Source organism: Dreissena polymorpha, chromosome 10 (assembly GCF_020536995.1).
Source record: "Dreissena polymorpha isolate Duluth1 chromosome 10, UMN_Dpol_1.0, whole genome shotgun sequence".
Lineage (NCBI taxonomy): Eukaryota > Metazoa > Mollusca > Bivalvia > Myida > Dreissenidae > Dreissena > Dreissena polymorpha.
The window spans coordinates 13,915,362-13,930,737 of NC_068364.1; the positions used below are offsets into that span (position 1 = coordinate 13,915,362).

The following is a 15,376-nucleotide window of genomic DNA, read 5'->3' on the forward strand; positions in this document are numbered from 1 at the left end:
ATGGGTGGTGGAGCTGGCTGGTCAACTAAATAAGGTTGATGTGTTCGCTGCATAATACAACTCACTCATGTCAATGCGTTCGCTGCATAATACAACGAAATCAGGTCTATGTGTTCACTGCATACTACAACTAAATAAAACACTGTATTATGTGAATTGGGAATAAGACGTCAAACTGGGAATGGTCATCATTTTGGTGATTTTCTCAAATAAAATAAAACATTTCACGATCTGAATTTATTTTGTACTATTTTATCTCTACTTCAAGCTTAATAAGTAATTTTCTATGACTTTTTCATTAACAGTGATTGTTTTTTTTAGCTCACCTGATTGCTCAGGTGAGCTTTTGTGACCGGTCTTTGTCCGTCGCCCGTCCACATTTGTTTGTAAACACTCTAGAGGCCGAATTTATTGTCCGATCTTCACGAAACTTGGTCAGAAGCTTTGTCCCAATGAAATCTCGGTCGAGTTCGAAACTGGGTCGTGTCGGGTCAAAAACTAGGTCACTAGGTCAAAAAAAAGAAAAAACTTGTAAACACTGTATAAGTCACATTTCATGCCCAATCTTCATGTAACTTTGTCAAAATGTTTGTCCTAATGATATGTTGGTTGAGTTCAAAAGTTGTTCTGGTCCGTTGAAAAACATGGCCGCCAGTGGGCGAGCAGTTTTCCTTATTTGGCTATAGAGAAACCTTGTAAACACTCTAGAAGTCACAATTTTTGCCAAATCATCATGAAAGTTGGTCAAAACATTGGTTTTATTGATATCTCTGACGAGTTCAAAATTGGTCCAGTTCGGTGAAAAAACATGGCCGCAAGTGGGTGGGGCATTTTTCTCTATATGTATACAGTCCAACCTGCCCTAGCGACGGCCTGTTAATAGCGACCAACAGTCAATAACGACCACATCGATTTCCTCCCGAACGATTTCACTATATATTGAACCTGCGAATAAAGCCCACCTGTGAACAAAGACCAACAACCACCCTTTTACATTCCCAAATCTCCATTTTGATAGCTCACAACGACCACTGCAATCATAAAAATCAACGATTTCTCAACTTTCAAAAAACAAAATGGCCACCAGGACGCTGCGTAGTCACGTGATACACATCTTACCAGTGGACTCGTCGGTTGCTATGGAGATATTGGCAAGTGACAGTTTATTGCACTCGATAGCAGTTGTTTGTTTATTTAACATGCATTGCTAATTGGTAGTTGCCTGCTTCTTTTATGCATTTGACAGTTTGTCAAAAGTGTAAAAATTTGCCTTTGTATTTAAGTGACTCGCGATTAATGTACTAATTGCCGAAAATATCAAAGACAAATTTGGGGCTTTCATAAACTCATGAAGGAAATTAACGGTTTCATATCATTTACGATGCCTATTAAAGACAAATATTTTGATAGTCATTCTCTTCTTAAATTTCTCCGTAATAAGACATTTATAGATTATAGAAAAGTAAATTGTCAGTTCAAGTTAACCATCATGGCTTCCAAGTGTAAGTTCTTGACGTTGGAAGAACGCGTTAAGGTCATTAGTTTGATAGGTAAACGACACAGTTGTAGACGAGTGGCTAGTGATCTTGGTGTAGGAAAAACTCTAATTCAGAGCATTTTAAAGCGTAAGCATGAGATTATGGACGAATTTGAGGAGAACGTAAACTGTGAAAGTAAAGGCCCTAAGCGTGAGTCGGAATTCGCGTCAGTGAATAACTTAGTGCATACGTGTAGAAAGTGTTGTAATATGTAATAAATCTACAAATGTAAAACAAAACTGTGTTTTCAATCCTTTATTTCATTATACATGCATAAGTATTCAAACACTTAAACAATGGAGCACATACATAGATAAGGTACCTGTTAAAAAACTACTAGCATATTTTGCAAAGTTTCGATAGACCCTGCGAATAAAGACCACCTGTGAACAAAGACCACAACGACCAAATCCCTTGAGTGGTCTTTATTGACAGGTTGGACTGTATATTGAAAACATGTGAACACTCTAGAAGTCACATTTTTGGCCCAATTTTCATGAAATTTGGTCAAAACATTTGTTTCCTTGATATGAGAGTTGAGTTCCAAAATGGTTCCGGTCAGTTGAATAACATGGCTGCCAGGGGGGGGGGGGGCAGTTTTCCTTATTTGGCTATAGAGAAACCTTGTAAACACTCTAGAAGTCACAATTTTTTCCCAATCATTATGAAAGTTGGTCAAAACATTGGTTTTATTGATATCTCAGACGAGTTCGAAAATGGTCCAGATCGGTAATAATCATGGCCGCCAATGGGCGGGGCATTTTTCTCTATATGTATATAGTGAAAACATGTGAACACTCTAAAAGTCACATTTTTGGCCCAATTTTCATGAAATTTGGGCAGAACATTTGTTTCCTTGATATGAGAGTTGAGTTCGAAAATGGTTCCGGTCAGTTGAATAACATGGCTGCCGAGGGGGGGGGGGGGGGCAGTTTTCTCATATTTATATAGTAAAAAAGCTTGTGAATAAACTTGAAGTCACATTTTTTGCCCAATCATCATGAAACTTGGTGAAAAGATTGGTTTTATAAATATCACATAATTAATGCCATAATTATTATTGCCTTTAGATTGTCCAAATTTTCATTATATTGTACAAAATCCTTGTAAACACTCTAGAGGTCACACTTTTGTTTCAGATTTTATGAATCTTGGTCATAATATTTTTTTTTTTTGTAAGCAAAGTTTGATGTTTGGTAAGGGGGGTCATTTCAAAATATAGGTCACCCAGTGGTCAAATCTTACAAAAACAAAATCACTCCATATGCCAGAGTTTTGGTTCAATAATGATGAAACTTGACCAGGATGTTTGTCTGGACAATATCTAGGTCAAGGTTGACGTTTGGTAAAGATTGAATGAACCGACTCCTCTCAGGTGAGCGAACTAGGGCCATCTTGGCCCTCTTGTTATAATTTGAACCACGGCATGGATACGGTTTCATTTTATTAGACTTTAAAAAAAAATCAATACAAAATTCAGTTTTGTAGTAAAATTAATTTTAATGATATTATTATATATGCAAGTTTATATTTTAATTATAATTTGTAAAACTAAATAAATACAACTTGTAAAACTACATATTATGCACTGTTGAAAAACTCAATTTATTCCCAAATTGATGTCTTATTCCAACTTCACATAAAACTGTGTTATAAGGTCAATATGTTTGCTGCATAATACTACTTAATCATGTCAACTTGTTTGCTGTGTAATACAACTAAATCATGTCAATGTTTTCACTTCATAATACAACTAAATCATGTCAATGTGTTTTCTGCAGAATACAACAATAAGGTCAATGTGTTCGCTGCATATTACAACTAAATCAGGTCAATGTCATTGCTGCATAATACAGCTAAATCAGGTCACTATAGTGGTGGGGGACATAAAATTACTAGAATTGCCTCATATCCGAACCCAAATGAGCAGACAAACTAGTAACAAATGGAAAATAATATTTAAATGACCATTTATTGTTTAATTGTATCTGCCCAGGATAACATTCGAAGTGAATGTGCTTGTGTGATTGCGTGTATGCTTATTAGTGTTCAATAATTCTACTGGGGAGATTCACCTAAACAAGATAAATAATTTTGATACATATAAACTACATGACTTATTTGTCCATATTCTTTTGAATACCTGTAAATTAAGCTTTATGTAAATTCGGTATTGTTTTTATTCAACATGTTTATGGGAATTGATGTGCACAAATTACCATTCTGAAATATAATTGATATTTATAATTCTATTTATGTAATAATAAATATGAATGAAAAAAAAAGATGCATTTAAAATACTTCTTTTATTTGGAAATTCTATTCATTTATATGCCCCTGGTCACGTGGCATATAGCAGTTGAACTGTCCGTCAGTCAGTCAGTCAGTCAGTCAGTCAGTCAGTCAGTCAGTCAGTCAGTCAGTCTGTCCGTCCGTATGTCCAAAAACTTTAACATTGGCCATAACTTTTGCAATATTGAAGACTTGATATTTGGCATGCATGTGTATCTCATGAAGCTGCACATTTTGAGTGGTTAAAGGTCAAGGTCATCCTTCAAGGTCAAAAGTAAAAAAATACAATCCAAGGAATTAATAAGCTTTAAAAGGGAGATAATTTCTAAACCTGCCTAATGATACATTGAAATTTTATTTCAAAGCGGCGCAATAGGGGGCATTGTGTTTCTGACGAACACATCTCTTGTTAATTATGAATTTGCCATATATATAATTATCTTATTAAAGTGCCAAGGTTAATAATAACAAGAGCACTGCATAATGGGTGCCAACGCTGGGCTGCCGGTGCAGTTTTAAATAAATGAAAGCTTGTCAGATTTTTTTATAATGCCCCCCTTCGAAGAAGAGGGGGTATATTGTTTTGCACATGTCGGTCGGTCCGTCCGTTGTTCCGTCCACCAGATGGTTTCCGGATGATAACTCAAGAACGCTTAGGCCTAGGATCATGAAACTTCATAGGTACATTGACCATGACTGGCATATGACCCTATTGATTTTCAGGTCACTAGGTCAAAGGTCACAGTAACTCAAAATAGTAAAATGGTTTCCGGATGATAACTCAAGAATGCTTACGCCTAGGATCATGAAACTTCATAGGTACATTGATCATGACCGGCAGATGACCCCTATTGATTTTCAGGTCACTAGGTCAAAGGTTAAGGTCACAGTGACTCAAAATAGTAAAAATGGTTTCCGTATGATAACTCAATAATGCTTATGCCTAGGATCATGAAACTTCATAGGTACATTGATCATGACTCGCAGATGACCCCTATTGAATTTCTGGTCACTAGGTCAAAGGTCAAGGTCACAGTGACTCGAAACAGTAAAATGGTTACTCAAGAATAATTAGGCCTAGGATCATAAAACTTCATAGGTACATTGATCATGATTGGCAGATGACTCCTATTGATTTTCAGGTCAAGGTCACAGTGCCAAAAAACGTATTCACACAATGGCTGCCACTACAACTAACAGCCCATATGGGGGGCATGCATGTTTTACAAACAGCCCTTGTTTTGTTAGAGGTCACAGTGACCTTTGACCTAGTGACCAAAAAATGGGTGTGACATGTATAACTCATCAAGGTGCATCTACATATGAAGTTTCAAAGTTGTAGGTGGAAGCACTTTGATTTAGAGCAAAATTTCAAGGTTTTAGCACGACGCGGACATTGGACGGTGGACGACGAGCTGGCTTTGACAATACCTCGGGTTTTCTCCAAAAACAGATAAGCTTAAAATGTCGCATAAAAATGTTGCAGTTGTATCCCGAAGATTAATATTAGCTGGTATAAATGATGAGAAGGTACACATTTCTGCAATGTATTCTACAAGTGCCAAAATTCACCTGTCTATGGGGCATCTTATATTCTTATCTTTTATTATCAACACCCCCTAGTGATATATGGATTCTAAACCTTATTCTATTCAGCCATAAAGCACAGTCAGGTGTGAGATAATTTGTTATCAGATAAAATTTTGATAAGACACTTGTCATGTATGGATTAATTTCAACATCCTTTACTCCATAAAATGCTGTACTGAACATTCACAGATTAAAAAATGTATACTTTCAATTTTATTTTTCCAACAGGTTTTAATGATACATAGAAAATAATAGGTTAGTGTTGATTATTGATCAGGTTTATCATTCGAGGCTTAGAAAACAAAAGCACGAGCCTTGGCGAGTGCTTTTTCGTTTTTGTGCCGAGCATGATAAACCTGATCTATAATCAACACTAACATATTATTCTATTTATCCCACTTTTATTCAGTAAACCTTTTTATTTTAACAACATTAGTTTAACTGGATAATTTCGCATGAGTGTTTGTCGTACTTTGATGATCATGACTGTAGTGTAACCAAGGTCAGTGTATTACTCCGCGTTCACAAAAATAACTGCTGATCAAATAATCATTTTTTTAAATCAGAATATCGTTCTGTGACAAAGAGTTGTGCGTTATTAATTACAATTTTACAATTGCACTAACAGATGAAAAAGGCATAGAAATACATTTTAATTTTAGTAATGGTGCATTATAATTAGTATTTGTAACAAGTTGTAAAGACTACAACAATTAGAGATGAAAAAGATGCATATTCAACCCATATAAAGTTATCTATACAATACAATTTAATGGCATTGTAAGAGGGTGCAAAAAAAACAATCATCAAATTTAAAAATTAAATTTCGAGACAAAAGCACTGAACAATACCCATTTGCTGTCAATCAATTCGGGTATGAAGTGGGTCAAAATGGTCAAAATGTGAGGTACTGTGATTTTAATAAAAACTATTTATTTTCTAGCTCAATTGTAAAAAAAGCCTTAGAACATTTCACATTTTTAGCACAACTCAGCACAATGTGCTCATGGTGAGCTTTTGTGATCTCCTTTTGTCGGTCATGCGTTGTGTGGCGTCAACATTTGCCTTGTTAACACTCTAGAGGCCTTATTTATTGTCCAATCTTCATGAAATTCGGTCAGAAGATTGGTCTCAATGATATCTTGGATCAGTTCGAAAATGGATACGTTTGCTTGAAAAACATGGCTGCCAAGCGGCGGAGCATTTTTCCTTATATGGCCATATATGGCTATAGTAAAACCTTGTTAACACTCTAGAGGCCACATTTATTGTCTGATCTTCATGAAACTTAATAAGAAGATTTACGCCAATAATATGTTGAACGAGTTCGAAAATGATACCAGTTGGTTGAAAAACATTGCCGCCAGGAGGCAGGGCATTTTTCCTTATATTGCTATAGTAAAACCTTGTTAACTCTCTAGAGTCCACATTTATTTTCCAATCTTCATGAAACTTGCTCAGAAGATTTGTCCCAATGATATCTCGGATGAGTTCAGAAATGGTAACCTTTGTTTGAAAAACATGGCTGCCAAGGTGCTGGGCCTTTTTCCTTATATGGCTATAGTAAAATCTTGTTAACACTCTAGAGGCCACATTTATTGTTCAATCTTCATGAAACTTGGTCAGAAGATTCATCCCAATAATATCTTGGACGAGTTTGAAAATGATGCTTGTTGGTTGAAAAATATGGCCACCTTGGGGACGGGGCATTTTTCCTTATATGGCTATAGTAAAACTTTATTAACACACTTTATTTTCCGATCATTATGAAACTTGGTCAGAAGATTTGTCCCAATGATATCTTGGACGAGTTCAAAAATGGTTCAGGTCTGTTGAAAAACATGGCTGCCAGGGGGCCATTTGTTGTTCATTCTTAATGAAACTTGATTAGAACATTTGTTCCATTGATATCTTGGGCTGCAAAGAACAGGTCATTTCTTTTTATCTCAGGTGAGCGACTTTGGGCCTTTCAGGCCCTCTTGTTTATCTATTGATTGACCATTCTAAAGACATATTAAACTCTTCTTGTACTTTGTACTTCCTACAGTCAATTGCTGACTATTGTTATGGCCCTTTTTATCTTGAAAAAATGCTTTTTTGAGTGTCAAATATAACAATTTTGTGTCCAGAAGCATATTGACGGGGGATATCAATTCAACGAATTTGCTTGTTATAGGCAGATATGGATACTATCTTGGAGCATGTCATCTAGACTGGCAGGTTTTGGATTGGAAACATCCATCAAATGATTGTCAAATGCTTAACTTAACACACACATTTATTTTCTTACACACTTTAATGAATAAAAAAAAGTGTTGATTGTCAGTGTGGAGAGCAATCTGTTTATGTTATAGTGAGCTTGATTAAGTCACATCAATCTGTTAATGTTATAGTGAGCTTGATTAAGTCACATCAATCTGTTAATGTTATAGTGAGCTTGATTAAGTCACATCAATCTGTTAATGTTATAGTGAGCTTGATTAAGTCACATCAATCTGTTAATGTTATAGTGAGCTTGATTAAGTCACATCAATCTGTTTATGTTATAGTGAGCTTGATTAAGTCACATCAATCTTTTTATGTTATAGTGAGCTTGATTAAGTCACATCAATCTGTTAATGTTATAGTGAGCTTGATTAAGTCACATCAATCTGTTAATGTTATAGTGAGCTTGATTAAGTCACATCAATCTGTTTATGTTATGGTGAGCTTGATTAAGTCACATCAATCTGTTTATGTTATAGTGAGCTTGATTAAGTCACATCAATCTGTTAATGTTATAGTGAGCTTGATTAAGTCACATCAATCTGTTTATGTTATAGTGAGCTTGATTAAGTCACATCAATCTGTTAATGTTATAGTGAGCTTGATTAAGTCACATCAATCTGTTTATGTTATAGTGAGCTTGATTAAGTCACATCAATCTGTTTATGTTATAGTGAGCTTGATTAAGTCACATCAATCTGTTTATGTTATAGTGAGCTTGATTAAGTCACATCAATCTGTTTATGTTATAGTGAGCTTGATTAAGTCACATCAATCTGTTTATGTTATAGTGAGCTTGATTAAGTCACATCGATGTTTGTTGACATGGTCTTAACAATATTGTAAAGACAACAAGTTGCTCATCAGAAATAACATTTGGTTATTGTAATCTTAGATGTACTTTGTATCTATTACATCAGAATAAAAGCTAATATTTGGAATAATATAATGTATAATACTCAGAGGTTGCTGTGGTGTAATGGATATATGCTGTTCCCCTAGCGACTGGGAGGTCATTGTTTTATCCCCACCGTGTTAGCCTTCTTCAAATTTCCCCCAATGACACTCGTACTGGTTCTAGGCCCAGAAAATCGACTTGAGAGCATTTCAAATAAGTACATGTAGTTAGTACTTAAAATGAAGTCCAGCTTAAATAAATAGGTTTATACTAAACTAATATTTGGATTGTACTATGTTTTCTGTTGTTAACTTCTTGGCTAGAAAACCCTAATTTGGACCCATGATATTTTTAAGCATGTATTAATGCAGTAGCCACAAAAGCGAAATGAACCACAACATTGATAAAAAAATTATCAATTGACAACTCAATTTTTGATAATTTGTGATTTGTTCATTTTGAACAATTTATTAATGCTGATGCACTACTCTACTTAAATGTTTCTAGTTTTATAATATCATTCTGGTGGCACTGTTGTCTCTTATTGCAGACTCTTGTCTCTGATTGCAGACTCATGTCTCTGATTGCAGGCTCTTGTGTCTGATTGTAGGACCTTGTGTCTGATTGCAGGCTCTTGTCTCTGACTGCAGGCTCTTGTCTCTGATTGCAGGCTCTTGTGTCTGATTGCAGGCTCTTGTCTCTGATTGCAGGCTCTTGTCTGTGTTTGCAGACTCTTGTCTGTGATTGGAGGCAGTTGTGTCTCATTGCAGGCTCTTGTGTCCGATTGCAGGTTCTTGTCTGTGATTGCAGGCTCTTGTCTCTGTTTGCAGGCTCTTATCTGTGATTGGAGGCTCTTGTGTCTGATTGCAGGCTCTTGTGTCTGATTGCAGACTCTTGTCTGTGATTGGAGGATCTTGTGTCTGATTGCAGGCTCTTGTCTCTGTTTGCAGGCTTTTGTCTCTGAATTGCAGGCATTTGTCTCTGATTGCAGGCTCTTGTGTCTGATTGCAGACTCTTGTCTATGACTGCAGGCTCTTTTCTCTGATTGCAGGCTCTTGTGTCTGATTGCAGGCTTGTCTGTGACTGCAGGCTCTTGTCTCTGATTGCAGGCTCTTGTGTCTTATTGCAGGCTCTGGTCTGTGATTGCAGGGCCACATTGCGAGATGGCAGGAGGCTGGAGACCCTGATCAAGATGTGTGCAGCTGACCTGGCAGCGGGTCTCCCCAACTCTGGACACAACTATGCCATGACTCACAGTGCAGCTTCCCTCTCCCCAGCAGCAAGGCTCAGTGAAATGTTCACGGGGATGTCACAGGTACTCATAGATGTGGCTTGCTATATCTCAGGTTGGACTGTAGACGTGGTCAGGATTGTCACAGGTGCATGTAGATGTCAAAGATTTCTCAGGCGGTCATATAATCGTGGTTGAGAATGTTCAATATGAATATAGATAAGGTAAATAATGTCACAGTTATTTGTAGATGTTAACAGGAATGTCACAGGTATATTATAGACGTGGTCAGAAATACCAACAAATTCATATTGATGTTGTCAGGAATGTCCTAGATACATATAGACATAGTCAAAATATCACAGATTAATATAGACATGGTCAGAAATGTCAAAGACACATAAAGACGTTTAAAACCTCACAGATAAATATAGACATGGTCAGAAATGTCACTGATACATACAGACATGGTCAGCAATATCACAGATACATAAAGAAATGGTCAGTTATGTCACAGACACATAAAGCCATTGTCAGGAATGTCACAGATACATATAGATGTGGTCGGAATTGTCACAGATACATATAGACATGGTAAGAAATGTCACAGATACATATAGGCATGGTCAGAAATGCCACAGGTACATATAGACATGGTCGGAAATGTCACAGATACATATAGGCATGGTAAGAAATGCCACATGTACATATAGACGTGGTCAGAAATGTCATAGATACATGTAGACCTGGTCAGAAATGTTGCACATACATATAGACGTGGTCAGAAATGTCATAGATACATGTAGACCTGGTCAAAAATGTTGCACATACATATAGACATGGTCAGAAATGTCATATATACATGTAGGCCTGGTCAGAAATGTCGCAGATACATGTAGACATGGTAAGAAGTGTCACAGATACATATAGACATAGTAAGAAGTGTCACTGATACATATAGACCTGGTCAGAAATGTCACAGATAAATATAGACATGGTAAGAAATGCTAATGATACATACAGACAAGGTAAGAAATGTCACAGATACATATAGACCTGGTCAGAAATTTCACAGATGCATATAGACATGGTCAGAAATGTCACAGATACATATAGACGTGGTAAGAAATGTCAAAGATGCATATAGAGTGGTAAGAAATGTGGGGGATACATAGATACATGGCAAGGAATGTCACAGATACATATGGATAGATAAAGAATGTCACAGATACATATAGACATGATTAAGAATGTCACAGATACATAGAGACATGGCAAGGAATGTCACAGATACATATAGACATGATAAAGAATGTCACAGATACATATAGACATGATAAAGAATGTCATAGATACATATGGATGTGGTAAGGTATGTCACAGGTACATAATTATAGGTAGATATAGATTTGGTGAGGAATGTCACAGCTATATATAGATGTGGTTAGGAGTGTCACAGGTACATATAGACATGGTAAGAAATGTTAAAGGTATATAAAGAAGTGGTCAGTATGTTGTTGTGGATTGCAGGTGTCAGTTATGAAGAAGATTGCTGAACTCGACGATAACAGCAAAGTGATGGAGCATTTGATTGAGCTGGCTCAACAGATCATGAACAAAAATTCCCTCAAGTAGGTGTAATCGATCTGGTCCGTCTGTCACAAAATTTTGAAATTGGCGGGGAATATCAATTCAACGAATTCGCTTGTTAAATAACAATGTGACTTTGTATTTACCCAACTGTTTTACTAGTTTCTGATGAGTTATGTCACATCATGTTTATCATGGAGCTGTAGACGTGAGATGGGTGTTATGCTTTTACTACATTGTAGTAAGCCATGAAGTGTAGTAAACTAAGAAGTGTCATAAACCATACATGTTAGTAAACCATGAAGTGTAGTAAACTACAAAGTGTCATAAACCATACACGATAGTTTAAGCGTACACTTAAGAAATCTATTTAATGCAGTAGAGCTTAAACTATGAACCATACAATGTGTAGCATGCTATACACTCACATGGCCATCTTGTTCACTCCTACAATATGACATTTGTGAATGACCTGTTCCAGGGTAATGGTGAATGCAACACCCCAGTTCATGTCCAGTTCCCTGGTCAAGATAGAGCAGTTTATCTCAACATTGCATAGCAACCGTAAACCAGAGCTCCGTCTGCCTAGAGACCACATGACTCTTGTAAGTGGGACCATCTCCAGGGATTGCACATGTACAAAATGGCTTGAACTGTGTTCACATGTACACAATGATTTGAAGGTTTTCCTGGGATTGCAGGTGTACATAATGGCTTGAACTGTGTTCACATGTACAAAATGGCTTGAACTGTGTTCGCATGTACATAATGGCTTGAAGTGTGTCCACATGTACAGAATGGTTTGAAGTTTTTCCTGGGATTGCAGGTGTACATAATGGGTTGAACTGTGTCTTGTACTTGTTGCTTACAAATGTTTATTATTGAATTTGTTTCTAGAAGTTGTAATATTTGTATACCCCTCTTGACAAAGTAACACCTGTCTGTCTGTCTGTACGTCCATGTGTCTCTGGGCGGAAACAAAACTGTCAGCAGATATTCTCCTACACCTACACTTGTTAACAGAAACAACATTCTTACTTGCAGGCATTGTTCCTTATGGTATGAAGTTGTGCATATGCAAATTGTATTGTCCAACAAATAAAAGCAACAAAAGTTATGCCCATTTTCAATTTACACTTTATTAACATCATGATTTATGTTCACTAATAGCATATTATTAGACTCCTATAACCAAGTTAATTCAGGTATATTAGATTCATCATGGACGTCTCTCTGTCTTTTAATTTGTCCATCAGTCAAGCCCCTTTTAAAACTTTGAGTTATATGCTTAGGTATTCTTAGTCACAATTGTGACACATTCTTCTTTAATACTTCAGTAGTGCAGACAAGTACAGTCAAGTTTCCATTACCGGATCAGTAGCGTAATTAAGTTGTTCTGGTGAAAAGAAATAAATGTTTTGAGACTTCTTTTACACCAGTTTGATTAAATATTACCTTTGCTTACTGTTTCAGCGCATGGTCTTATTTTTAAGCGCAGGCACAATGTATTTGGGATACTTTTTTTTCTCCTCAGAATTCATGCATTAACAGATCAGTTGTAGCCATAACGGATCACATGATCGAAACCATTCAGGAGGGCATCTAACATTTGAATACATATATCTATTTGAACTGTTGAAACATCAACTGTGTTGTTAACAACAACCAAGTCACATTGCCAGTTATACAGTATATTCATTTTTTATATTAATTGTTTTCTATATGTTATCTTGTATCTACACTTTACGCATGACGTTTTTGTGTGAATTATCTGTTGAAAATCCTAAATAGATCGAAAAGATATGGGCATCTTATAAACCATGTAAATTGTTTGAATCATATCTAAATATCGATATTGAAAATGGAAAATAAATAAACCATTAAGATTGAGATCATTTATTGAAAGAATCAACAAGATTTGCATATATTTTAATATAATATATTATCAATAGGCATATTATCACGCTTGATCCGTTATTGCCCTAATTCTTCATTTCATTTAAGGTGTTGCAAAATCATAAACACGAATCAAAACTGAAATTGACTTTTGCAGGCAGAAAGACTACTAAACGGCCTTTAAATTAATGCGTAAACTTCTTACTTTCCAACAGAGTTATAGCATGTGGCCGCAAATAATGTTCAACCTCGATGTGGAAACGAGACGGAAGTCAACAAAGTCGTATATACATGTCAGCAAAACATACCGAAATGTTTGACAAAGAGTAGCTCCGATTACAACTCAATCAATGCGTTTTAAAGAACAGGCCTTGAAGATGCTGTGTGCAAAAAAGCATCTAAAAATGTCAACTATTTATCACGATACGCAGTCTTGAACATCAAAGTGATCCGCTATGGGTAATGATCCGGTAATGGTAACTTGACTGTACAGTTTAGCCTGCCCCAACAACGACCTTTGAATAGCGACCCCATGTCCATAACAACCACATCGATTTCCTCCCAAACTATTTCACTATATATTTTACCTGCGAATAACACCCATCCGCAAACAACGACCACTGTAAAGTTTTGCAATAACTTTTTAAATATTGAACATAGCAACTTGATATTTGGCATGCATGTGTATCTCATGGAGCTGCACATTTTGAGTGGTGAAAGGTCAAGGTCATCCTTCAAGGTCAAAGGTCAAAAATTTAAAAATTTAATATAGTAAAGTTTTGCAATAACTTTTGAAATATTGAACATAGCAACTTGATATTTGGCATGCATGTGTATCTCATGGAGCTGCACATTTTGAGTGGTGAAAGGTCAAGGTCAAGGTCATCCTTCAAGGTCAAAGGTAAAAAATTTAAAACTTTTATATAGTAAAGTTTTGCAATAACTTTTGAAAAAATATTGAACATAGCAACTTGATATTTGGCATGCATGTGTATCTCACGGAGCTGCACATTTTGAGTGGTGAAAGGTCAAGGTCATCCTTCAAGGTCAAAGGTCAAAATTTTAAATATTTAATATAGTAAAGATTTGCAATAACTTTTGAAATATTGAACATAGCAACTTGATATTTGGCATGCATGTGTATCTCATGGAGCTGCACATTTTGAGTGGTGAAAGGTCAAGGTCAAGGTCATCCTTCAAGGTCAAAGGTCCAAAAAAAAAGCGGTGCATTAGGAGGCATTGTGTTTCTGACAAACACATCTCTTGTTTAGAAGTGAACAACGACCATTTCAATCTTAATAATCAATGATTTTACCATTAAAAAATACAACAATGGCTCCCATAATGCATGCTGTGATAGTCACATTTTAAACATCTTATCAATGCATGCGCTGGTCGCTACAGAGATATTGGCTTGATAGCAGTTTTTATGCCTCCTTCTTCGAAGAAGAGGGGTTATATTGTTTTTAGCCTGTGTATGTGTGTGTCCCAAAACTTTAACCTTGGTTAAAGTTTTGCAATAACTTTTGCATTATTGAAGATAGCAACTTGATATTTGGCATGCATGTGTATCTCATGGAGCTGCACATTTTGAGTGGTGAAAGATGAAGGTCAAGGTCATCCTTCAACGTCAAAGGTCAAATATATGGCTTCAAAGCAGAAGGGGGCATTGTGTTTCTGACAAACACATCTCTTGTTTAGCTTATTGAACACACATTGCTAATTCAAAGCTTCCTTCTTTTTTTATGCTTTTGACAGTTTGTTTGAAGTGTAAGAATTTTCCTTTTTATTTTAGTGCCTCGCAGTTAATGTTCATGTTGGAAATATCAAAGAAAAGATTAGGGCTAACATAAACTCATTAAGTATGATAAATCCAACAAAAACACATACTTTTCTTTCCTTTTTTATTATTCCTTTTTTTTTTTTTTTTATAAACTCTTTGACGAAATTTATGGTTTTGTTTCAATTACAATGCCAACTACGAATATACATTTTGATATTCATTTCTTTCTTAAAATTCTCTGTAATCTGACATGCATAAATTACAGATAAGTAAACTGTCAGTTAAAATTAACA

The 15,376-nt window shown here is 35.9% G+C and overlaps 1 protein-coding gene across 2 annotated transcripts in view; it reads left to right on the top strand.

The window, feature by feature from the left end:
- The window catches only part of LOC127847432 (presequence protease, mitochondrial-like), a 93,131-nt gene that overhangs the window by 65,839 nt on the left and 11,916 nt on the right, over positions 1 to 15,376 (top strand). For both annotated transcript variants that reach the window (XR_008033963.1, XM_052379337.1), the window contains exons 18-20: positions 9,733 to 9,898; positions 11,345 to 11,445; positions 11,886 to 12,009. Coding sequence is in view for 1 of the 2 variants with exons in the window: in XM_052379337.1 (XP_052235297.1) it covers positions 9,733 to 9,898; positions 11,345 to 11,445; positions 11,886 to 12,009 (391 nt within the window). In the remaining variant the exon portion in view is untranslated. The remainder of the gene's footprint in view (positions 1 to 9,732; positions 9,899 to 11,344; positions 11,446 to 11,885; positions 12,010 to 15,376) is intronic.